Below are 25,766 nucleotides of genomic sequence, written 5' to 3' on the forward strand. Positions count from 1 at the left end.
AGAACCAAAGATTTTTCTCAGTTGCTTTTCTTAGACAAACTGACTAAGCGCATTTTTAAGCCACAAATCACGCCCGTGAAAGCCAAACTGGATTAAAGCAATTTTGACGCGTTCTATAGCTGGCAGATCCTCCGAGCACTAGCTTTTCGCTGTGAAATCCCTTACGGAGAGTCACGTTGGGCAGGTCTATCTCTTACTGGGGTAGGTAAGGCGGCTTTGAAAGTCTACGGGAGGTCTTCTCATAATAACACATAGCATCACAATGAGCGTAAATATAAAGACATTATCAAAAACTGGATCATTGTATAATGCAATTCCAGGGATTTGATTGGCTTAGCGGCCATGGTATATATAAACAATAGCCTCCATTTGGCGCGAAAATATGTTCAGATATTTGTCCGCGGACATTATCTGTTCCGAGAAGCGAACAGTTTTCCGAGAGCGAAGCTCGAGGAAAACTGTGAGCTTCGAGAAGCAGATAATGTCCAATGACAAATATCTGAGCATATTTTTGAAGTCAAATGGAGGCTATTGTGTTTATTATCCTTCAACTATTTTTCGCCACATGCGGGAATCTCGCGGGAACCGGCAGGATCTGCCATTCTGTCATATGTCAATCACGTCAAAGTTTGTCAGTTGGCTTCCAAAATCTCCAAGTCAGATTTCGCTTCAGGTCGAAAGCGTTTGTTTGGAGAAAAGGTAAAACATTTGAAAGGAAAGTAAACTTGTTTAATTCCGTGAAAGACAAAAACAAGATACAAGTGGCGGATAAGGTAACAGGGAATCTAACTACCTCTCGAGAACAAGCTAAAGATCACTGAAAGCGAAAAACTGTAAAGTACATTCCGTAAAAAGTGTAAACTGCCGTCAACGAAACAGCCGGCGCTTTGTCGTTCTCTTCCTTTATCTCGTGTTCAATCGGAGCAGCACTTTATGTCGAAATACAATTGTAGAATTCGCTAGCCGAAAACGACCTGAGAAGAAATCGAAGCTGAACCTGCAGTCGAATACGACGCCACCGGTTGTTTTTGCTGGATTCCATCAAAGCGCTTTCTTTGCTAACTTGACATTGAATGGAGCCAGCAACGAAGTCGTTCACAATCACTGAGGATTAAACTTGTTGCTCAAGAGTAGGACAAGCTGCTTCTGTTCGTAGAGAATTTCGACATCTCGGGGTATCATGGCTGGTTTTTGTTTCGTGGACGAGATTTTATGTTCGCGAGCGATCTCGACCAGGTGAGCATTGATAGCATCATTTACCGGCTTGAACTCTGTCAGTAATGGTACCGACATTTATGTTTTCGTTATTTAATTTCCTTATATCCAGGCCAGCACGAATTGCTCTCATTGAATTACAACTGTAATATTTGCCGTCGTGTGAGCGAGCTTCGAGCTTATTAATTAAACTCGTTTAATAGCTTGTTGATGGCTTTTTCATTTCGCCAGACTGAAAGAAAACCATAAATACTCTTAAATGAGATGGGCTAAAACTTTTCGTCTTTCATATTTTTCAGTTTTACCACATTTTTAATTCAAGGACTGTTAAACAGAGATCAAACCAAGAGAAAATGTCGCAAATACGAGCTTGAGTATTTCAACATTTCGTTTTTACCGTCAAAAACGTTTAGAGCGTATGTTGTTTTCTGGCACTGGTTTATCGACCAGCAGGTTTATCTCTTCTTCTGTCACAAAAGCAAACAGTTTCCCCATCTTGACATTCATTTTAATTGCAAACTTGACGCTCCTTGAAGTTTTTTAAATTGGGGAATATCACTTGGGGAATATCTCCCCAGTTTTAGCTGGGGTATATTCGGTCACGTGAGGCGTTTAGACCAATCGCGCGCGAGCGAAAATATTTGATGGATTATAAGAGCCATTATACCATGCCCGAGAAATAGCGATAATTAAATTGTCTTCTGGTTGTTCTTGTAAAGCGAAATCAGCAAGATCTAGCAGTATTTCTTGATTGTTTTTAACAAAACAATTAGTCCACTTGCGCTTGTTGGATATGAGACGATAATAGCCAACTCGGCTATCGTCACATCATAATCAACGTGCACTCGTGGAATAATTGACGAAAAACGCTGTTAAAAACCCAGTTTTAAAGAAAGGAAATTGCGGTGTAATAAACAATTTATCCAACGGGAAGTCGTGTAATACGACCGGGTATCCGGCCTACGCTACTTTGTAACATGTTTGTTCTATTTAACATATTACCTCTTCTGCTTCATCTGAAGAATGATAAACATCCATCCATTCACCCTCCTCGTCATCGTCATCATCACTTTCCCATTCATCTGCCGAAGGATGAAATCCTCTCAGAGAGTTAAAATTAACAAAGTAGCACAAAAATGCTCCCGTGGGCTCGTCACATAATTTTACGAGAAATACGTGCCAAGATATTAGGAAAATTAGTTCATTGCGTCGAGGTTCTTTTCCATACATTTTAAAAGGCCGGGCTGGGTTCATTATACCAAGGACTTATTTATATAGAGGTTCGTTAAAGCGAGGTTCCACTGTAGCTGTATCAATCCAAAAACGACAACTGTTTAAATTACTACTTGCGCTTGCGAGACATGTTTTCTTTTTGGTAAAGAGCTTGTGTACGAACGTAAGGCTCGCCACGCAGTCTTGAGAGAAAAAATGTACAGTATTCTCTGGGGGTGGGCAATTCATAAAATCCAATACCGAAAAACTGCTCGATAAATCGACAACAATCCATAACAAAAAGTCGTTTCCGAGTTGCTTTGAACCTCATTGTCAAAGCGAGGCTAAGTACAAAGTTTTGTTATGAAAATAAGTTTTCATTCATATGCAAACAAAACAAAATTTCATATGAAAAGCTTTGCACTTAGCCTCGCTTTCATAACGAGGTTCAAAGCAACTCGAAAATGGCCTATTACATAAACTTTACCGATTTTATCAATCAGTAGAAAAAATCGACATCACGACTTTTCTGGAGCTCAAGAAATATTTCTTTGGTAAAGAGTGATGACGTCACCAACCAATTGAACTCTTTAAACGAGGTCACCTTTCTACTCTCGGCAGAAACTTTAATCGCAACTAACTGATTCGGGGAAAATATAAATTACCTTCGTTCGGGTCTATTTTATTGCTATCATTTCCGCCCTCAGGTTCATCGTCCAGCACCTGTCATGCATGGAAAAGTATTGTCAGCATTTACATCATATCGTTTAAGTCAGGGTACCACCAATCTAATCTCAACATGTAAACGAACACCAGCAACCACAAACAGGCTCCTTACGCCAAGCGCTTGAAAACCCGCGTAAGCTACGATCCTTGATTGGTTGACAAGTGTAGCATGCTTACTTTCAATTGGCTACAGCACCTCACACGCGCTCTCTGGCCAACGGTTTTCTGAACCAATCACGGAACTCGGCAAACGCAAGCAAAGACATGCAGCGGATGCTAAGCGCGAGAAAACATACAACCGATGTCAAGCGCGGGAAATCATGTAACTGATGCCAAGCACCAGTGTCAAGCGCGGGAAAGTATGTAAACGATTCCCTGTGCAATAAAACTCATGTAAACGGTGTTTAAGCGTGGGAAAACATGTAACAGATGTCAACTAAGAGAAAACTAGCACGTAATGATACTATTGGATCAGGTTTCACTCCAGTGCGCACGACTTTAAACAACATGTTTGCTCTGATTGGTGAGAGCAATTTACACGCGTTGCTCATTGGACTGAGTATTAGGCTTTTCCCCCTTAGGGTTTCCCTAAAGAAGGACGGAAGGACTCCTGATCCTCAAGCTTGTTACTCAGCGCATTCAGGACCAAAGCAAATGCATTAATTAAATTAGTCTTGGCAATCAAGCAAAAACAATGCTATTGCTTCGATTAGATATCACATGCCATCTTTTTTGGCCTTTTTTCATACCTCTGTCCCAGGAACGAAGTCTGTTGTTTTCAGTTCACCATACTGCTTCACTGTAAAGTCCTTACTCTCTTCGGTTGGCTTGCCCTGCAACGAGGATTAGAATTTTACCGTGAACGACAACGGACAATAAAGAGTTTAATTTTCTATCTCCTGAGGGAGATTGTATAACCAATTCCAATACAAGGGGTGCTGCTTGCTTCTATCTGAGCTTGCCCTTGTCTTAATCTACGTTTTACGCGGGGGGAAAGGACACAAGCCGAGCACAAACACAACGGATAGGCAAGATTTTCTTGCATTTTACTTGCGTTCATATTTTAGTCGCTGCAGCTGAAATAGCCTGCATAGCTAGCGTTTCGGTGGAGCTTTGTGCGTTTGTCGCTGACCACGTTGCGGAAATTGAGACAACATTCGCGCGGTCAACAAAGGAAAAAAAAAGCACAAAACCCCAGTTTCAGGGGTTGTATCGCACAGCAAAACTGGCTAGATTGATAAGCAGTTTTCTCACCCTGTCCTTCTTATGAAGAAGTGTTGGATTTACAGTACGGAATAACTGTATAAGAGATCGAGCTGCCATCATGACACCTGCAACGAAAAACGTTCAGAATAACTCAGTCCCGTATTCTAGCAAAATAAAAAAAAAAATTTTATAATGTAGAACTGACATGGACCTATACGGAAAATGGGCCACTTAACATGGCAACGTTCCGAACACAAATTATTAATCAGAATGATTGACATTCTGATTGATTGATTGATTGATTGATTGATTGATTGATTGATTGATTGATTGATTGATTGATTGATTGATTGATTGATTGGGTGGATGGCTGGTATACGCATATTTTGTGTTCCGCGATAAATATGTAAATTTTAGTTTTTAAAACCTCATGTGCTCTTATTTTCTAACAAGAAGAATGCAAATATGTTAACAGGTCAAACGGTTCCCAGAAAGCTGTTGGGTCTTATCGTCAATGGTTCATAACTTTTACCTGACAACACTTCTTCAATCGAGGGTCCATAAAAGGCATTCTACATGACCTCCGGATGAAAGGATGAAATTTGTGAAGCAACTAAAGTAGGCCGCAAACAACCTTTGCAATATCGGTGCTGAAGCGTTCTATGAAAGGGCGACTAAGCCTCCATTAAGAGCTGGTAATCGGTATGTGTTCGGCTTGCCATCCTTCACACCGAAATTTTACGCACAAAGGATTATTAAAGATTTTAGACATGCAAGGCTTACTTTTATCTTTGGACGTCTTGTACTGCGCTAAATCCTGCAAAAGTTCATCAGTCATGACTAGCGGACATCTTGCACACACCTCTCGGACGGCATTGAGACTACAATGAACAAACAGCACATTACATGTACAGTATACAGTTACCAGAGCCACTTTTCAACAAAACCCCTGCTTTCGCTCGCTTTTACTATCCACACCTACACGTTTGCCCTCAGACTTTGTCCTCAAAAATCTCCACATTAGGAAAACACTTTTCCACATCTCCTATTTTGGCACGTTTTTAATCAATGATATCGTTGTTCTAGGTGTAGAAGAGAGGCTTAACCGGATAAAAAAGCTCAAACCAAAACCCTTTGTTGACGGATTACAAAAATCAGTTTAGCCCCAAGGGCCTATTTAATAAACCGCACTCCTATAACCAACAATCTGGACCATAGTTATTACACGCGCATGCACAAAATGAGTTCAATAAAGACTACTGGAGGTCTTTATAAGCGAGGATTATCCCCATATCGAACTCGCTTTTTGAACTTTTCATTGGGTTTCTTTTGTGTATTTCTTGTAAAACTAACTGCCCAGCTGTGAAAGTTTTATTCATTTGACCCCAGTTGGACTGTTCACAGTCCTCTATTTTTCCGTGGGATTTTCGAGACTCGTACGCTGCAATCGAACTGTCGCTATTTCGGTTCTTAAAGGCGAGGGCAACCTGGGGAGAGTGTCTAAACTACCGAGGGGGCCCCTAGTCTTCAGAGCGGATAAACGTTCTGCGCAATTTTTCTGCGCATATCCATTCGCGGGCGCAAGTGAACTGAAAACGCTGCTGTTCGATTTCTGTTGGCGTTGTAGAGCAGTGGCTTTTGTGGTAAAAATACATTTTATCACCTACGTTTTGACCAATTTCATCGAAAATGCTATAAAATTGTCCCGGGCATTTTACCAACACCGTGTAAGGACAAGAACGAAAACTGGACTTGGGGTACAGGTTCCGGTACATGACTATAAACACAGCAAAAGGACACTTCTGGTAACTATATGCTACCCGAGCTTCATCTCTATTTAATTCTCTATGTTTCTCATTACAAGACAATTCATACTTGTCCTCAGCACAACTGAAATTGAAATAAAATTCTATTTAAAAAATTGCAGCTGGTCAACCTCTGCTCACTGGATGCATTTTTCTTTTTCGTTTCGAAAATAAAATTGCGCGAAGAGTGAATGATGGCAAGAGTGCGACCACGAAAGGCTTTGTGAAACAAATTCAAAACGAATTATTTGGGAAGTTTCCGTAACTAAAGATAGTTTTCCTGCCTTCAGTTGACCTGTGCAGATAAATATTGTTACACATCAGTTGTGTAATTGACCTGAGCCTACCAGATAGATGTACACACACCGTGTCAAAAACAAACTTTTTTATGGTGTTTATCATGATCAACTTTTAGCTAATTATACTGGACCGCAAGTAGCGAAAGCTAAGGAGTAAAAGACAAAAAGAAATATACAATATATTGAAGAGACATAAACTAAACTAAAGGAAATAAAGCAGTACAACATACTAAGAGATCGAAAGTAACGCATCGCATGAAATTGCTCCCTCGACACCGATAATTAGATCCTTGTGAAAAAAATTAAAAATCCACTCTGGCAAACAATTATATTCTTTGGCAAACTCAGTTATTAACGATTAACTATTTTTCTACCCAGGGTTCAGCTCTCGACCTTAAATATTCAGGGGTTTGCTTATATAGTCGCTTTTTGTAAAAAGGTCCATGACAATAACAGACCCGTAGAGGCGATTTGTTTACACGCCGCGAGAGCAAGGAAGGTTTGAAAATCTTTCTTAAAGTCTAAAGAACCCTAAGAAAATCGAACCACAGCAAGGTTACATCTGCAGCTATCTTCTTGTGTGGGATAATTATCGCTACTTGCCGGGATGACTGCGGTAGCATAGTAAATTGTTGAAAATAAGAAAATTAAAATTGCCGCCATTTTTGAAACTTTTGGGTCCCAGCGCTCACGCAGAGCTCGCGCATGCTTTTTGCGTTTTTCCGCCCTGAACCCCTAGTCAGGGTACATTGGTAGTTTAGACACTCTCCCCAGGTTGCGCTCGCCGTTATAAATCAAGATGGCGGGAGATCGATCGAAGCGTACGAGTCTCGAAAATCCCACGAAAAGATAGGGGACTGTGAATAGTCTAGACCCCAGTACTTTACGATACTTACCCAACCGCCATGACTTCGTTGGAGTTTCTCTCGGTGACAAAATTATTTACAATCGCTTTCAAACCAGATTCAATAACCTGCGAAGACAAATTAACCATTTAAACAAAACAAGAAGAAACATAGGCAAAAAAAAATCACAAATGTAACAAAGAATAATTTTTAGCCCACATATTAGTAATTACACGAATTTCTTTCATCTTTGTGAAATTTTGCTTGTCGAAGCCAAGAAAGTGTTACTCAACATCATAGTGATAAGGAAAAGGAAAAGGAAATAGTGATAAGGAAAAACCTCATTTGCATGTACTTTCAACGCACTTTTACATTCGCGACTACAAAACTAGTTTGATGAATTTCTTTCAATAAATATACAAACCTCTGGAGGAACAAGTTCATGGCACGCTTGAGCAAAGTATGTCAGTAGTTTGGTGACCTCTAATAAACATGAGGAAATGAGTAAAGCAATCACGAAACATTTCACATTATCAGTGAAGATTACAGCTTTAAAAAACTACATGGACTATACAAATTAGATCATGAAGTATACGGACGGCCTCCCAAACTCCTCCGAGTTTTGTTTTGTTTTGATTGTTTGTTTGTTTGTTTGTTTGTTTGTGTTTCTTGCAATAAATCAAACGCAAGGAAGAGTGTTTCATCCGATTTCCAAACACTGAGAAGTCGATGAGAATGGTGAATTAGTCAGTGAGTAACACAAGCATATATACTCGGAAAAAGAAAATCCGAGTGCTCCTATCAGGAGTCGAACCAAAGACCTTCAGAGGAGGCACACCCGTGCTTTTTTCAACCAACTTCGAGATGATTCAAAATTGGATGAAACACCCTTTTGAGCGTCTCATGTAGCTTCTCAAATTATTGATAACCCTTGGAGAAATCCAAAGCTAAAGTTCATCAAATTTTACGAGAATGAAGACCAGATTTCCAAACCTCCTTCACGGTAGTGATTTCCTTTGTTTTCTCTTCAGGAACAATTCATGAGTTTGAGAAAATAATTCTGAGCACTTGTAGACAGGCTAGCCTGAAATTCATCAATCACGTACTTACAATATACAGTGAAGCACTTACCTCGTTGATGTGGCTGTAAATATCTTTGAATGAAGGGATAAAAATTGAACAAGAAAAGCTGAGGACAAAAGAAAGCTGAACAATCAACAACTCCTATTGTTTTGTGGGCCACAAGTTAACGAGTACCTCAGTATTTAACTTTCACTTCACAACGCGTATGGCAAGTTGACCGTAACACTTTGATTTAGCACCCTCCTAGCTTCCAATAACCAAGCACTTTCCGCCATTAAGGCATCTCTGTTCCAATAAGCGCCCCCCCCCCCCCCCCCCCCTCTGATCTTCCCCTACTCCAAACCGTTCTTACACCAATAGGCACTTCTATGGTGCAAAATAATCCTTAACAATAAGGGTGATTTCCGAGAGATTGAGATTAGCAGAAGTTACATCAAAACTAATAACGTATTCTGAGATTCCCTTTAAGTGTACATGTTTTACAGACCTTCACCGCTGTAAATCGTTTAAACCGAGGACTTGAATCATAAATCGGTACATTGGCGAAAGAGCTCTGCAGCTGCGGAAACTTGCTGCAGATCTGTCTCCCTTCGCGCGTACTTATGTATCATCAAATAGTTAACTACAATCATCCGAATGAATGTAGTCCTGAGAAGAACTGTTTGGGGTGATGATGACTAACTTTTCTACAACCTGAGCAGAAGTCGTGATCAGAGTCAACGAGCCTTCACCGTCTTACTAATGTCACATCTGTACAGCGCCCCTGTTACTGGCCACGCACAATTTCTACATCATTTTTACATAAGGTGTATGTAGATGCTAAGTCAAATCAGAAATAAGCACCATGCTGCTAATAAGCGCCCTATTTTTTATTGAACAAGGGCTCTCTCATGAGCTCTCAAAATAAAATTAACACACGCTGAATCGAATCTCCAAGGTAACCTTGTTTATGGGCAGCTTTTGCCCGCGAAGCAAACGTTTCCTTGAGATGTTTCGCGTTTTTCGCCGTGTGAACGCGCGGAAACTGGGACAGAGCGATCTCGTCCCAATAACCGCGCGGTCACAAAGCGAAAACCGCACAAAACCCCACGGAAATGCTTGCTTCGCAAGCTAAAGACATGCGCTGTACAATGTATAACAAAATTAACACTAACAAACAAATTCTCTGACCTGGTGAACGCCTGCAAGTCTTGATATGAGATCCATGATCATCACTTTCACCTCAAACCGTTCAGTTGATGACTCAAGTTGCTTAAACAGTCGTTCACTAAAACCTGTGGATGAATTAATACATCACAGCTGTATTAACACATTAAAGGGACTATGTCACCCCAGGCGCATGCGCGCGCTGATGAGAAGTACGTTGAAATCGTTGGCCCAACTTTTTCAAACAATGTCGGCGAGTTCAGGAAGCTGTTTACCTCTGTTTGAATCGCGCTCATCTTCGAAAAGTTGGCTGAATTTTCATTTAAAAAACAATCTTTAGTGGTTGCAGAAGCTGTTTGTTGCGATATTTTGAAACCTTTGTCAATGACGGAGGAGCAAAAACTCCCTAATTTGTATGCAAATAAGTCTCGACCGGAATCTACTGCGTATGTGCACCAGCTCAGAGCTGACATAGTCCCTAACGACAACAGATAGGAAGATAGGATATAACATCACACTTAACGGCATAAAACAGGGAACGTTAACCATTTGGACGAAAAAACCGGTCGGAATAGAACGATGCCAATGGTTCGGACTTTCTTTGGCTTTCCGCGTCGCTAGCCCGATGCCGTTGACCATTTTCGGTGGGAAATTTAAATGGTACAGCTCATTCAACTAAATTGTTTCTAAAATAAAAGTCGAGAGAAAAGTTTACTCCCCTCTTCAGTCATGATTAAGGAAACTGCTCACTCCTAGGAGTACAATGACAAAAACGTCGACCAACGTAAATCGAAAACCTGCAATATTCGTGGTTGCCATTTTAAATGCGTCTCGAATCATCGACTACGTTCAGGCTACATTTCCCGCGACCCACAAGGCAATTAATCATTGCCAGACAGGTTGCTTGAAGGGTTGTGTTACACACCGAATTTCGACAACAAAAAACCTCGCAACGGCATTGCGTTGCACTGAAGGTAAAGAGAACATTGCCTCGACCAACAGCACCTCAAAGCAAGATTAGAGGAGTAAGGATGGCGCAGTGGTGAGAGCACTCGCCTCCCACCGATGTGGCCCGGGTGCGACTCCCGGTGGCTTGAGTTTGTTGTTGTTTCTCGTCCCTGCTCCGAAGGTTTTTCTGCGGCCACAAAAACCAACATTTCCAAATTTCAGTTAGCCTGGGGCGGGAAACAGTGAATGAAAGACCCACTCTGTGGACGCCGCTGAAATTCCCATTTGTTTTAATATTTATTATTTTATTTTTTACATTAATTTTCCTACCCTGTGGGTCATTAATGAGATGAAGAGCAGAAAAATTCGCAGCGGATGTGTTTTTGCGTTTCTTCTTGTGTTTCTGAAAAAGAGAAAGAGGCAAATAGATGTAAGCAGAAAGCAGTCACACAAGGCTAATATTCTCAAGAAAATCATACAACAAATCCTAGTCACTACAAATAAGAATGTTTAAAGCTCAATCAAAACCGTAACATTACCAAAGTATATACATGTAACGAATCTTATTGTCATGTTTCAGATTTGGCAGTTTTTTCAGTCACTTCTATTGGGTAGCGAATACGGTCAAGTAGAATGAATTATGTACGTATTATGAATTATTGAGCGATAAATCTGCCACAAAGTTCAGGGAAAAACGACTGTGTTTAGCGTCAGATAAAAGTCTGTTCTTTTAGAAGATATCATCTTTGTTTGTTGCGGTTTAGGTCTATGTAGTTACAAAAGGAAAAATGTACGGTTTTATATCTGAAACCATTACTTTCCGGGAGAGTCATGGGGTCGGTTGAAAAAAGCCGTGACATTGGGGAACTTAAGCAACGACGAGGGAAATGGCAACGCTGCTAAACAATAGGTATTATGAGCAAAAACAATCGCTCTGCAAGTGCACTTTAAATTATGGTACATTTCTTTGCCGTCCTCGGCAAAACAACATCGTAAAATGACCACATTTAAGGTTTTGCGGAGAACGTCAGCATACGATGGTGAATTTTTCATTGTCTTTCTTAACTTGAATGCAACTCCTAACGATTCGGTTCCTGGGTAGTTCGTCATTTTTGTACAAGTTATATGAGTTGAAATAACCCCGAAGTAGCACAAATAAATTGATGAATTTATATTTTCAAGTGACATTTTCGTTGTCGTTACCCGGTCGTTAAAGCCGGCGACACACCTAGCGATTTATTCGCCGATCACGACGAATTTGATCGCCAGCGATTTTCTCCACCGATTGATGCGGACACACCTGGCGGTTGTTTTCGCCGATCGCGACGATGTGGCACTTCAACCTTGCCAAGGTTGCCATCGAGGAGCGTTTTGAAAACTCATGTGATAAAATCGCCCAACCTGATTAGTTGACTTTACTGGCGATTCGCAGCGATGAGCGAAGAAAAACGCGGGAACGGGCACGCTTGGCGAATGCCGGCGAATCTAATCGCCGATCTCTGACACGCCAGATATCGGCGATTTTATACGCTGATCGCAGCGACCGGCGAAAATCGCAATCGCTGCACCGGGCACACCAGGCGATTTTCGCCGATCGCGGTGATCGGCGTATAAAATCACCAGGTGTGTCGCCGGCTTAAAGTTCCATTTTGTCACTGATTCAGAAATGTGACAATATTTTTATCATTATATCAAATAACAAACGATAGACTTACCTTAAAAGTTGCCATTGCCTTCTCGATTTTTTGTTTCTTCTTCATGGATTTCTTGTTCACCCCTTGGGCATGCAGCATTCGTCTAATTTGAGATTGGTCTAACTGATAAAACAGAGTTTTGATATGTAATTAACAATTGTTCTACGAGAGCGCGCTGGCTACCCGAGATGATAGTAGTTGCCTATAGAGCGGTTTTCAATTGAGTGTCGAAAGTAATTGCGTTTTTGCTTTGGTTTCGCATTACTGCGCTCTGCGATTGGTTGATAAAACTCGCGCCACTTTCTCAACCAATAAGAAGTAAAACCAAAACCAATCGTGCCTCGCTCGCTCGTGTTTTCCCGCGCTTGGCGCCGGTTACATGAAATTGTTTTGAATTCTGATTGGTTCATTGCGCTGTTGGCGTCTGCTGGGATTGGCCAGAGTAATTACTTTGGTTTTGATTTTACGACACTCGATTGAAAACCGCTCTAATCATCTTGTACCCTACAAGCGCGCTTGGTATAATTGTATATAAATCAAAAAGGGTTTACCTAAAACCAGGAATCCGGACTCTGAATGTTTCAGCAAATATCTGTTCGGAAGGCCTTGAGGCACCTCAGAAATTTGGATAGAATTGTTCTCTCAAATTTGAGTTTTTTTTGGCGAAATGCCACTTTAAACTTTTGAAACACTGGAAAACTAATTAACTCCTCGGCTGAAAGATTGTCCTCAAAAAATTTCACAGTTGCCTATAAACTCAAACTTGTATGTGCATCAAGGATGAGTCAACATATCCACGCATTTGCTATTTTGAAAAGAGCTCCAACCTCTTGATCGCTGTCACTATCATCTTTATCTTTGTCTTCTTCCTCTTTTCCAAGAAAAAATGTCAGAGCAGCAACCAGAATCTGCGACCAAAAACATAATTTGTCAGATAACGTTGTACATCTGGTCCCAGTTGTTCAAAGAGTGGATAATTCTATACAGTAGATAAAATGTGCCCCAACTAATACATTTTGTCCACTGGATAGCGACTTATCTGCTGGATAAAGTTATCCGCTCTTTGAACAACTTCGGCCTGATGTACAAGTATGGCTTAAATTCGTTCAGGTACGCCGCTGCATAGCGTAGAATAGCATGCCTGACACACGGTGGTCATTGACGAAATTACCTTCCTTTCGCAACCTAAGGTTTCAGGGTTTATAATTAGAGTTTAGATATTTTATGCTTTCTTCTCGTACTGTTAATATAGGATTAAGAGATTTTTTCGTCTTTTTCATTTGTATTTATTTACTTACTTTTTATTTTTGCTTGGAGCTTTAATTAGCATATATTTATTTCCAGAGGTTAAACCAGCCTCACAAACCCGAGGGTATAGCGAACAGTGTTTCAGATTAGGGTTGTGATGAATCAAAAAGGCCTGCAGTCTCTAAGGCATGAAATTGAATTGCACGTACAAGTGCTTGTAAAGGCCGATTTTGACAGTGAAACTTTGATTGACGATAACAAACTTACGACACGATAATTTTGTCTTAAGTACATTAGACCTATACAGTCGAGCCTCCCCTAAACGGCCACCCTTGGGGCCAGAAAAAATGTCCGCTTAAGAGAGGTGTCCGCTTATAGGAGGTTAAAAATGTAGTGTTTGTATGTAGCTGAGAAAATGACCAAGTGTCCGCTTACAAGAGCTGTCCGCCTACGGGAGGTGTCCGTTCGCGGAGGTTCGACTGTCTCTTTCTTATGATTGTTGTGCATAGTATGTAATTACGTCGTAGGATGCCATACTATGATAATATTATAGACGCAGACCATGTTGAATGACGAGAGTTGTGTATGATATTTGCAGCTAGAGAAGTTACATGTGAAAGTAGTAAAGAAAATTTCTACTCTTGCTACTATGCATACGTTCTCCTTTCTTAAGGACGATGCCTACTTTTTCCAAAGGTATTTTGCACGGTTGATGACTACGGTAAAAGAAGATCTTAGTAAAGGCTATTAAAATCCAAAAAGAAAATTGGACGAACCATGCAATTTTCAGGTAAAATTAAGCATCAAATATCTGGGATAGGGGGGGGGGGGGGGGGGGCGGAGAATGCGGTACATTATTATGTACTTTAAAGCTTTTCAGAACTATTGTTGCTTAATTATCTCTGAAAAATACACAATAACTCCCAATTTTCCTCCATGGTAATGGGACCATTAGCTTTAATTTTTCCACTTGTCCTACCACTGGTCTTGAAGGGAACTTGTTATAACAAATTGACATTAACTAGTTCACAATAAATATTAATTACAAATATTCCATTTCAATGTGTACATGTACATGTAGCTAGAAAAACATGTTAATGAGTGTACAAAAAATTAGATTTGGAAGAGGAGACGGCTTAAGCTTTCTGTGATTTAGTCCAGCTGATAATTCTTGCAGGAAGATGGACATTGAAATACTTATGTGCTCTGCATTTTGTTTCAAATAGTTCTGCTGTCAAATATAGATGTTCTCTGTTTGTTACCAAGCAAAAGGCTACCATAATACATTACACTGTCCATACTTATTACCTTTGTCACAGGTGAAAAGCAAGCTGTAGTGATAACATTTACTGTTTTGGCATCATTCCAAATATTCTTCCTGTAGAGCTCGACCATCACATCTAAGGATTTCTTGGCAGCTATAACATTGTTGTCTCGAAGCATTGTATACATAAAATTCTGGAGAGTCTAGAATACAGGGCACAGAAAAATAAATCAATAATAAATTGAAGGGGTTCCTGGAAAAAAGCCCTGAGTGATGCCTGATAAATTGCTCGATTTTCCTTCCCAACTGCCTTGTATTCACTTGTGAAACAAAAGGAGAATTTGACCTTACATCAAAAGTCACTTAGTGCCTTATTCTGCACTCCCCTTCAATTAAAGGGACGTAAGGTCCCATAAAGCAAAGAAAGCCTGCCCAATTACATATTAAAGGATTTCAGCCCAGTCTGGAGAACAGGGTCACTAGTCAGACAAAAGGCTAGGGCATTTAGTGATGTGTGTTTTTCGAGAGGGAAGCTTCTTTTGTCTTATAGTTTATGTTAATTTGCGGCACATGGAGTGCTTTACAACTTGAATAGAATATTGGGTCTCAGCTGATGGCTGAATGTTTTGGGTTTATTTTTCAATAAAACCTAACAGCTTCTGATGACCAAAAGTTTAGGGTCTCAGCGTATAGCCGGGATCGGCCAAATAAATATGGTATACAAAGTTTACATGCAATCAGAGAACTGTAGTTTCTATACTCACAGTATTAATTTTATTGTTCTTGTGTTTTGCATTGATGTTCTTGATATCTGTTACAATGTGACTGTATAAAACCTGCCTCAGTAGTTTATCTTTGCATCTGAACAGTGTAAAGAAGAGCTCTAGGAGACTAATGAAAGAAAACAGAAAACATGATGTAAGTTGCAGCTTTTAATCATCTACAAGTAAATTAAGAATTCAAAATAAAGTTTAATATATTATAGAATTGCATACTAATTTAATAACTCACCTTGTAGGTGATAACAAGTTTTTGTTCCGAAGAAGAATAAGGGCTCGACAAAGTGTCTACAGATAAAAATAAGAAAAACAAGCATCAGAAATTGGTATATACACCCTGAATGTACATTGAATAATGAGAAAAACAAAATATCGTAAGCAAAACAAAACACTTGAATTGATAGAATCTTATTAACTACCAGCAAGACACGTTGGGGTAAACTGAAATTTCCCTGACTTACATGTAATACTAGAATCATCTACATGTAACGTGGCTTGTTAATTTATTTGTAGTATATATACATTTAAAGACTGCAAAAATGAAATGTGGAAAATGAGGGCAGGTAGGGCCAAATGGCAAGAGGGGCTTATTTTATTAGATAATTTGGAGAGTCGTTTAGTGAATGATGGGGTTAGGAACTGGGATACACTAATGAAAAGGAAGGGACAATAGAAAACAGTAACTGTAAAGGCGTAAGTTCAACCAATTTGTACCAGTTGGAAAAATAAAATGAGTGAGTACATGAAAATCGGCCATATTTATAAAAATCTGTGGTAGTGCTAGTGCTACAGATTTTTTTTTTTAAATCAGTCCAATTTTAACCCCACACTACATGTACACCAAAAGAAAAAAGATATTAGGCAACAAATTGTTACATGTAGATTGATCAAATTGATTGAACCTAAACCAGGCCAATAAATAAGACTAGTGTAAATGTAAGAGTAAATTAGCCATAACTCAACAGCCCAGTACAGTACCATTCTGAGTTCAGCATCCATAACACCATGGTGCCTTTGTAGGACATCTATAAGTTCCTGTGGAAAATGCTCTAATTCACCTGTATAGCAGTGTGCAACCTAAAGATGCATACATCACAGACATTAATTATTAGAGACCCATTATATCACATTCAAGGATTTTTATGAACAAATAACGTACTCCAACATACATGTATATTATATTGATTTGGCTCAAACTCTATACCATCTTTGGCTTATAGATTATAGACCGTGTCATTTATTTAGCTTTAATATACTCACAAAAGTTGATTACAATAAAGGAAAACTAAGTGCACCAAAGCCGGACACGAAAACCCCTAAAAACCAGCAGGTGGAAAAAACGGAGAACGTGCACCCCCGACCAAGGCAGGGGTGCCACCCTCAGGGTTTCAGGGTATCCTATGTAAAACATGGTATGCACACTGATAAGTAACAGTTACTTAAGAAAGGATATGGCTACATACAAAAGTAAAAGCCGGCTTCCACATGACAATATTCAAAAATTAAATGAAAACAAAACCTTAGAACTAAACACGGCAACGGCTGGCCGTAGAATGTCTCACCCTACCAACGGCCGCAAATTACAAACTACAATCCCATAACTCTCTCTGCGCCTAGCACCCATCCCAGCCCTCCGATTTGTGCTGGCAAAATAGTAATTTATGCTAATATAGGATTATCACAAATGACATTTGTGTCTACATGTATGTACATAATTTTTGCCTTTATTAATAAAATGCAGACTATATTATTTTAAAGTAGACTTTCTTTTCTCTCAGAAATAGGTAATTCTGAATAATGGATGAACTACATTGAATGCTCATGAACATTGCCTCGAGCTCCTACATGAAGATGCAAAATGCAGGGGATGCCTCCCTCATACATCTCCTTTAAGGGAAGTGATTTTCACCAGCACTCAACTTTTTCACCCACTATACGATCCTAGGTAGAAATGCGGCAGTGTAGTGGTCTGGGTTCCAGGGTCCGAAATTAACTTTTTTAGGCAGGCGCCAACTGGTGACTGAAATTTTTTTTTCAGTCGCCATATGGAAAAATGTGGTCGCCAATAAGTGTCAATAAAATTTTCCCTTCGCAGCGAAACACAAACCAAAATTTTTGGCCGCGAGATTGAAAATTCTGGTCACAAATTTTTCTTTTAAGAATCAGAACGAAGAGAACGCGTTTGGGGCTGCAATGGCGATTTTTCTGCTAATGGATAAGATTAAATACAAACACGCTGATTATTTGTACACCTACTACTGAAAAACCACGACGAACGAATCGAATGCCGGCTATATACGCAGTTTCGTGCGACTGCCAAATGTTTCAAGTCAACTTCATACCTTCTCTTGTCTCTACCTTTTGGAGAAGAAATGTACCCAACTGAAAAAACTACCGTTTGGTTCTTTGCTCTATGTTCAAAACAATCTTTCCTTTCGTGCTCTGTCAAGACAATCGACGGATCGCCATGTTGCTCGCACCAGGCCACAACCCTGAAGCATTTCTCGTTGAGGAAACATGGCAGCGAAGCTTTGCACTGATCGATATCGTAGCTGTGAAACGTTGTGGTAGATTTATAATAACAGGAAAATCGGTTTTGTACTTCAAAAGCAGCGAAAAGGTAAAAAAGTAAGTGACCAATTGGCAGGCGGCTTTGAATTTCATTTTTATCGATTTGGCTGAAAATCAAAGTTATTGTTTGTATAATGATCGTGGCATGAAATAGTTAATCGCGCGCTGGCGACCAGTTGTGAAATTCTGGTCGCCAGTGCAAAATTTTAAGTCGCATTGGCGACCAGGAAAGCGCAATTTCGGACCCTGGGTTCGAACATCTGGATAGCCAAACTTCCAACCGAGTTTTTCAACTATCACCCCCCCCCCCCCCCCAACACTGGCTGTCAATCATCTCTTTGTGCCTCAGTACAGGCCTTCTTCCTCTACTGTCTTGGTGGTTGTATTTACAGGCTGGGGTTCCTATCCCTTGCCTTACCTGGCTGATGAACATGACCAAGTCTCCAAGAGTTTTATTTGCATTTGAGGGATCAAGCTTAAAAATCTGAAGGTTTGATTCATAGTGTCTGAACTGTTGAAGAAACTGGAAACAAAATTGAAAATAAGACATTTTATTACCCGTTTATATCTCAATAAGCATTCAGGGAGGATAGCTACACTGTAGATCACTTTTGCTTTGCAATGTTCATGATCTTGAGCGATCATACATTAATTCAATTTTAGTGGGATCACAATGAGAATTTTTTGTTTTTGTACGCTTGTATTGATCTGGCTTCACTATAAAAGCTTGGTTCAGCTAATTTGCAATCGGTTAACAAAATGGTAAGTATTTAAATAAAATTCGGCTTTCAAGAGTTTCTTCCACACTCAAGCAACTCAAATCTCAGTGGCATCTCCTAATCTTTTATGCCAACTATAAACCGCAAACTTTAAGCATCGTCCCACGTGTGTTCTTAAACTCGCTTACCTCCTCTCTGTACGAGTCGGGATCCCTCTTTACTAGATTCTGCAACTGTGGCAAGTTGTTAGGCAACTTGTTCCTGTTCCTGTCACTCATAACGGCGTACAAATAAAAGCGAGAAGCCGCGTTGTATTTTACTGTATTCTTCGATTTCTTTGCACGTTTTCGTCCGCCATGTTTGTGCCTCACTTTGATGTATTCTTACAGTTAACTGCTGGACATAAGATTCGCATGCAACTAACATCCCCGGATCCCCCGAAGTGGAAGAATTGACGGTGTGCAATCAGTTTGCAGAACAAAAAAGAAAGAAAAAAGAGCCTAAATAAACTGGGGGATATTCAGAATTGTTAAAAAACTACCTTGATAAAATGTATCTCAAGTTTTTTCGATAACCTTCGAGGGTCTCCAATCTACATGTACATCTGGCAACGTGTTAAAGTCGGAGCATGTGTGCCGCAACAGAGAATGCTCTGGAACAGTAGTTTTTAAGGTTATACTCTTGTTTGGCCAGATAGTTCTTTGAGCGGGGACTCAGCCTATGGTTAGGCAGATACTGGCGGATAAGATCTTTAAGGTAGATTGGAGCAATGTATATGTAATCTTGTATTGAATCCTGAACTCTGCGGATAACCAATGTAGTTACTTCTTAGACTGATGTAATGTGATACCATTTCTTGGTACGGTCCGAGAAACCAGTCTGGCTGCCGACTGGTTTTGAACACTTTTGAAGTTTTTAATAGCTGACTTTTCTGGCATTTTTAACGACATATTTGTGCGAAAGAAATTAGCTAGTTTCACAATGTAACGAAATTTTGAACCAACATTTTGCCGGAGAAAATCGCGCCACCACGCCCGTTTAGATTGCAAGTTTGGGACAGCTGGAAAAGAGCCTTTTAATAATTCTTAGAGATTCAGTGACTATAACAGAGTCACTAATGCCAACCAAAAATTAACAATTGTTCCACGAGCGAGCGTTGGATATGAGATCAGTCAGTGTTAGAGAGCCAACGAGGCACACAGCGCTCAGTTGTTACAGTTGGCTATAACCATCTCGTATCTAACAAGCGAGAATGGAATAACTGTTTTATTAAAAACAACCACGAAAGATCGCTAAATCTTGCTGACTAAGTGATATTTTCTTTTACTTTTGACGAGTACTCTTGCCATATTTGTGGGACATAGTATAATGGCTCATATACCATGGCAGCTAAACCAATCAGAACTCTGGAATTGCGTTATCCAATGAGTCAGCTTTTAATAATTATTTTTATCCGAACAGGATGCGATGATTAACACCACAATTAACAATAAAACTATAATTCTCTACTCAAAAATTTAAATAATCTGAACACTGTTTTGTCAAGGATTTGTTCAGCTAAGCTCCACAAATTCTCTCGTTTGTGTATCGTTCCTACTGACGAGCTCTGCAGATGGGAGCTGTTCATCTGGTAAAGTCTCCTCGTTCACCAGAAGTTGATGTTTAAATTCATCTCTGTTCAGTCCAAGATCACAACTGCATCCTATCACCAGGGTCCAAAACGCCGTGACCAGCATTACGCCAGCTAGTAGCCAGTAATAGTATGCAACCTTCTCATTGCCCAGATAATAACCTTGTATTTCTTCCCCAGCTCTAGGATACCATCCCCACTTGTATGCAGTCAGTGCCAAAATGCCGAGGCTGAGCAGACTTCCAACGCTTATCATGAAGTTGTAGACTGCTGAGGTTACGCTCTGAGGTGTGGAGGGACACATCGAGAACACCATTTGCAGACCTGTGAACAAGGCATTGTAAGGAGTTAGAACAGTGAGGTTGGGGTTTGATTCAAGAGACAAGAGAGAAGGATTTTGTTTTTCAATTGTTAAATCAAAACCTACATGTACATATAATTCTTAACATATTGCTTACAACTTTAAACAAGAGTCCATCCTCTGCATACAACCATAAAACTTTCCTGTCAAAATCTTGTCTCTCCCTCCCTCCCCCCCCCCCCCCCCCCACAAAGAAATGTCTGGAGCAGAAACTTGCTACTGATCCTCAGAAAAGGTTTGCATCTCTCAATCGCTCAATAACTTCCCCCTAGGGCCACAGAGGTGTTTAAAAAAATTGAAGCCCCATGTCAACCAAGGTCCAAGTACCTTTTAAGGTCAAAGTTTCAAATTTTTGACTAGCACCCCTCCTGGGTTTACAACAAGACAGTACATGGCCTCTGTCATGTATACAGGAATTTTACTGTAACAATATAGAAGTTCGAATGAGACCTTTAACTACTGTTAAAATTACAGGTTAAAAATCCAAACTGTTGCTGATCAACGGCATCATCGGCTTTGCCAATCAACAGTATCATCCAAGTTTTCGCTGTTGATCAGTGGAAGCATTTTTAACCCTTAATATTTTAACAGTACATGTAGTTATGGCTGTAGAGGCTTCAAATGTTCGAACTTCTATAAATTTTATTGTTATTTTCAAAATGCTACTGAAGGACAACATGCAAAGATGAAAGGAAATTCACTGACCTGGTATACTTGTGAACACTTCACTCATGCCCATCAGTGTGTACTGCGGGATCTGCCACCAGATGGAATAGTTTCTAACAACAGGATATGGTTTACCACTTGCTGTGTGGTTCACTGACCCAGCAACAAAGAAGCTGTTTGTCATTTCTCTTTCGACATGCCCAGCTAAATTAAAGAGGAAAACAAAGAAAGGAGATTAAGAAAGGTGCAGCGATTAACACAGTTACAGCCTACAGTACATGAACACATAATAATAAGACTACTGCTTGTCAACTGGTTATACAGTAGTACGACTGGCTAAATTATTGTAAACAATCTAGGGTTGAGAGGTTGCAACCACTGACCCTTTTAGTTTATGAGAAGAGCTGAATTGCATATACTTAACAATAATTGTTCCATGAGCACGCATTGGATATGAGATGGTAGATAGCTGACAAGATGCATAGCACCAAGTTGGCTATAATCATCTCATATCCAACAAGCACAAGCTTTTGTGCTGGTGCATACTTTTATCATACATCTATTTGTGGGGCATGGTACATGTATATGGGTCATATACCATGGTAGCAAAACCAATCAAATCCCTGGAACTACATTATACAATGATCCAGTTTTGAAAAATTTATACTATCCATTTTTAAACATTAATTTTCTCAGCAAGCAATTGCCACCTCCTCCAAAACTCCCTGTGACACTTAGCACCCAGGCCCTCCGAAAAGTGATTACTTGGGCCCTGCTTAATAAATTAACTGAACAAAAGAGATACATGACACTGTACTTACCCATTCCGGCTGACCCAACTGCCAACAACATCCCTATGAAAACTTTGCACAGCATGGGTAAAGTGATACCGCACTTGGCCAGACCAGGATAAACACCTCTCTCCATTACTGGGACAAGGATCAACAGGATGACTATCTCACAGAGACTGGGCCAGGCAGCAGGAAAGATGATACCTGCATATTCTGCCTTCAGATGCAAACCTTGTAGGATGAATGTGCTGTAGAGCTAAAAATGCATTGAAATTACAATGTGCCAAGGAAGCAGTGTGGTTGAGCGGTTACAGCGGCAGTTAAAGCATCAGACTTGCAATCCAGAGGTCCCGGGTTCAAGTCCTGCTCTGACCACCTTTCCCAGTACCCTGGCTAACTTGAACCTCTAGCTATCTCATGGGAAGAGAGTGAGCTTTACTTAGGAAGCGTGAGTGAGCCATTCAGTGAGGAGGTTACTATCCTGAGAGAACATATTCTTACGAGCTATATGTATGCATGTACATGTCTGTCTACTGAAGTTTTGAAAATATTAACCCTTTAACCCCTAATATCAGAGAACAAATAATTATTCTTCTATCTTGTCCCCATACTTTTCTTATAAAAGTACTGGGGAGAAGTTATTAAAATATCAAGAAAATTCATCTTGGGTGATCATATCCTTAATTCTCATGACCTTAGGGGTTGAATAAGCATTTGATATTACAAGGAGAAATTTGATGCTGATCACTGTTACTAGGGCTTAACAAAACTGAATCACAGGTTTTATGGCCCCAAGAAAGTAGAGAAGTTGAGAATGATGCAAATGAGAGAAGAAAGGAGAAAGAAGAGAGGGGAGAAGTAAAAATAGACTACTGAAAACTATTTGCACCACACTCTCCAAGAAGAATGACTTACACAGGCCCATTTTCAAAAATCCAGGTGGAGTAAATCATGCAAAACAATTACTTCAACAAACTGCATGTTGTGCAAGCTGTAACATACTCAGATAAAGAGCATACAATGTACATTTTTTTGTATTTTCAAGTATGAAATCCATGTTAAATTACCTGAGTATAAATCATCCAGTATGGAATAAGAAGGGAAGAAAACACAAGAACTTTGCACATCGACCTAACTTCATTCACTTCAGCCTCTAAGAAAGTTCCACCATAAGTGACCGTGGCTTTGTCGAGCCAGCCACCTTCAGACGATGAATAAATACTCCCTGAGCTCCTAGGGAACAGTTCCCTAAAAATGAATTTCATAGCAAATAAAATGCATAAAGATACTGTTCATGAAGTCCATTAACAAAAACTACCAATTGAAAGTAGTTCTACGCTCAAACAAATCATTTCAAATACAATGTATTCGATATTCTTAAAGCATTGGCATGAGTATTTTGCTTTTAGTTTGGTCAGCATGAAGGACTGTTCACTCACAAATAGCAGAGTACCTTGAAGTCTTTGTCAATCCAAAAATAAAGATCAATTGTTATTGTATTTGCCAAAAAAGCGGAAACCCTATTTGAAGCTAAAATAAGGACGAAAAGTGACAACATGTATTGTCACAACATGTATTGTGGGTTGAGAATACAAATACATTTTGCAAGGTTGTACCATTGGCCTTTTCCTCGAGTGTGTTGTATAATTTGATCACAAATTCTAAACAACAACAAAGGCATGGCTGAATAGGATCCTTTAAGATGATGCCTCATTTTGCTACTACGCATATGTTCTGTGCATCTTGGGATGATCAGAGAACTCTGATTTCTACGGACACACCAACTGATTCAAAAGTATTTTTGTACAGTTTATGAACCGACCATACAGAAAAAAAAGATCTTAGCAAGGGATATTGAACTCCAAAGAGAAAACAACCACGCATTTTAAAGTTAATGATCCCAATTTTTGGTTTGAATTTCAATAGCCTTTGCTAAGATCTGCTTTTCATGCAGTCATAAACTACATGTATGCAAAATACCTTTGTATTAGTAATTTATTAATACATTACAGAGTAATATATACATGTATGTAAGAGCTTTATGTGTACATGTACCTTCATGATGTTGAGTTTGAATGCTGTAATGAACCTAGGGTTATCTGGCCAAATATTCTAGTTTGAAGTTTCTAGAAATTAAGTGCCACAAAATGCTATTTTTCAGCTAGGCAACAAACTTGAAAACAAACCTCTTCCATTCACAATTTTGCAATGTAACCAGTGAGAATAACACAATCAACTTACTGGTACATGCACATTGGAGAAACTGGGCCACTGTAAGAATGGCCAAAATGGAACAGAATTTTCCAGTTGTTCCAATTTAGGACAACCTCGTGAGGTGTACCCAAAAGTTCAAAATTTTATTCTGGAAAATTCTGTTCCCACAATTTCTGGATGAATGGAAAGTACCCTAGATTTCCCATCTACCTTGTTTCCACTTTAGGGGTATTCCTCCTAGACCACGCTTGACGCACAATCAGCCACATGTTCCTTATCCCTGTACCATGTGGTCTACCAATAGTAACGTTCTTGCGGCAGCACAGGAATGACACAAAAGCTAATGTGAGTGAAAATGCAGGGATGCCGAACCCAACGGTAAAGGCAAAACTCCACTTCATTTGCTGAATGTAAGTAACCCCGGCAAGACAAAGCAGCGAAATGACATTAGACATCCAGTAAAAGCAATTAAACAGGGTCTTGGAATCTGGACGAGGTGCATCCCTTTTTAGTTGGTCAGCTCCAAATGCAGATAAATTTGCTTTCACAGCACCCTCGCCGGCAGAAACTGACAGTAACGCAACAAGTAGGATCATTAATATCCAAGGCTGGTCTATTACATTAGTAGGTTCTCCATTCTGGAAGTAAAAATGTCCCATCAAAAAGGCAACAACAACAAGAATCAAGGTACCAATAAAATAGACCAGGAAGCCACTCACAATGGTATTGTACCTTCCAAAACGAGAGTCCGCCATAATTCCAGAAACAGCGCACATGAACCACGAAACTGAAGAAAATGCCATCACACTGGCTACAGAAACGAACATGGACCATCCACAGCACTTGTTCAGGAACAAAGCAAAGTTGATCAGGATCCCGTAGTATGCAAATCGTTCAAACACCTCGATCAAGATCAACATGAGAACGGGCACACGTTTCATCCTAAGACTTCGGCGTATTCGACGCGCAACTTCCTTCCTAAACTCCCGATGTTTGGCTTTGATTTTCTCTCTCAGCAACGGCGATTGTTCCGTGAGTTCTGTGTCTACCGGTTGTGGCGATAGCAGGCCATCAGGCGATCTTATGTCCGGGAAATTCGCTGCAATGTGATCGGGGTTTACCTTGACAATAAGTGGCATTGTGAAGACCACAACGATCTTGATAATGAACAAAATAAAAGACTCTTTTCCATAAGCGTGGGAATCGTCGACATTCTATTGTACAACAGGATGGCGACTTGCCTTGTCAGATGACAGTTTAGTTCAAGGAAAGCTGGGATTTTCTCAGGTTAAATATTTCTCAAAACACTAAACGTGTACGCGCGCGCACTTTATATTTTACTTT

At 39.9% G+C, this 25,766-nt stretch overlaps 2 protein-coding genes across 3 annotated transcripts in view; both read right to left on the bottom strand.

The window, feature by feature from the left end:
* Nucleotides 1-19,213, bottom strand: part of LOC146477885 (protein SDA1 homolog) — a 30,982-nt gene extending 11,769 nt beyond the window's left edge. The window contains exons 1-18 of the mRNA XM_085112986.1: nt 18,949-19,213; nt 18,460-18,564; nt 16,449-16,547; nt 15,703-15,758; nt 15,456-15,582; nt 14,736-14,894; nt 13,007-13,087; nt 12,201-12,302; nt 10,816-10,888; nt 9,562-9,665; nt 8,440-8,497; nt 7,733-7,791; nt 7,360-7,436; nt 5,143-5,240; nt 4,408-4,484; nt 3,903-3,986; nt 3,093-3,150; nt 2,218-2,297 (exon numbers count right to left, since the gene is read on the bottom strand). Coding sequence (XP_084969112.1) covers nt 2,218-2,297; nt 3,093-3,150; nt 3,903-3,986; nt 4,408-4,484; nt 5,143-5,240; nt 7,360-7,436; nt 7,733-7,791; nt 8,440-8,497; nt 9,562-9,665; nt 10,816-10,888; nt 12,201-12,302; nt 13,007-13,087; nt 14,736-14,894; nt 15,456-15,582; nt 15,703-15,758; nt 16,449-16,547; nt 18,460-18,564; nt 18,949-19,038 — 1,587 coding nt within the window. The 5' untranslated portion in view covers nt 19,039-19,213. The remainder of the gene's footprint in view (nt 1-2,217; nt 2,298-3,092; nt 3,151-3,902; nt 3,987-4,407; nt 4,485-5,142; nt 5,241-7,359; nt 7,437-7,732; nt 7,792-8,439; nt 8,498-9,561; nt 9,666-10,815; nt 10,889-12,200; nt 12,303-13,006; nt 13,088-14,735; nt 14,895-15,455; nt 15,583-15,702; nt 15,759-16,448; nt 16,548-18,459; nt 18,565-18,948) is intronic.
* A 605-nt stretch (nt 19,214-19,818) lies between these two features.
* On the bottom strand, nt 19,819-25,763 carry LOC146477886 (solute carrier family 15 member 4-like). 2 transcript variants are annotated; one of them, XM_085112988.1, is made up of 6 exons: nt 24,633-25,763; nt 23,276-23,456; nt 22,239-22,464; nt 21,457-21,621; nt 20,295-20,714; nt 19,819-20,193 (listed from the first exon to the last, which is right to left on the bottom strand). In XM_085112988.1, the coding sequence occupies exons 1-5, from the start codon at nt 25,559-25,561 to the stop codon at nt 20,314-20,316; spliced, it is 1,902 nt and encodes a 633-aa protein (XP_084969114.1). In that variant the 5' UTR covers nt 25,562-25,763; the 3' UTR covers nt 19,819-20,193; nt 20,295-20,313. The 2 variants fall into 2 exon arrangements, with proteins under 2 accessions (XP_084969114.1, XP_084969113.1); XM_085112987.1 differs by having other exon boundaries at nt 20,173-20,714.
* Nucleotides 25,764-25,766: the final 3 nt, after the last annotated feature.

The sequence above is a fragment of the Pavona decussata genome, unplaced genomic scaffold, assembly GCF_977016875.1.
Source record: "Pavona decussata unplaced genomic scaffold, jaPavDecu1.1 SCAFFOLD_68, whole genome shotgun sequence".
In the NCBI taxonomy this organism is placed as follows: domain Eukaryota; kingdom Metazoa; phylum Cnidaria; class Anthozoa; order Scleractinia; family Agariciidae; genus Pavona; species Pavona decussata.

Coding starts and splice junctions, on each gene's coding strand:
- LOC146477886 (XM_085112988.1), bottom strand. CDS start 25,561: ATGCCACTTATTGTCAAGGTAAACCCCGATCACATTGCAGCGAATTTC. Junction 23,457..24,632: donor ACCCCTAAAGTGGAAACAAG/GTAGATGGGAAA, acceptor ATTCATTTTTAG/GGAACTGTTCCCTAGGAGCT. Junction 22,465..23,275: donor ACTGGATGATTTATACTCAG/GTAATTTAACAT, acceptor ATGCATTTTTAG/CTCTACAGCACATTCATCCT.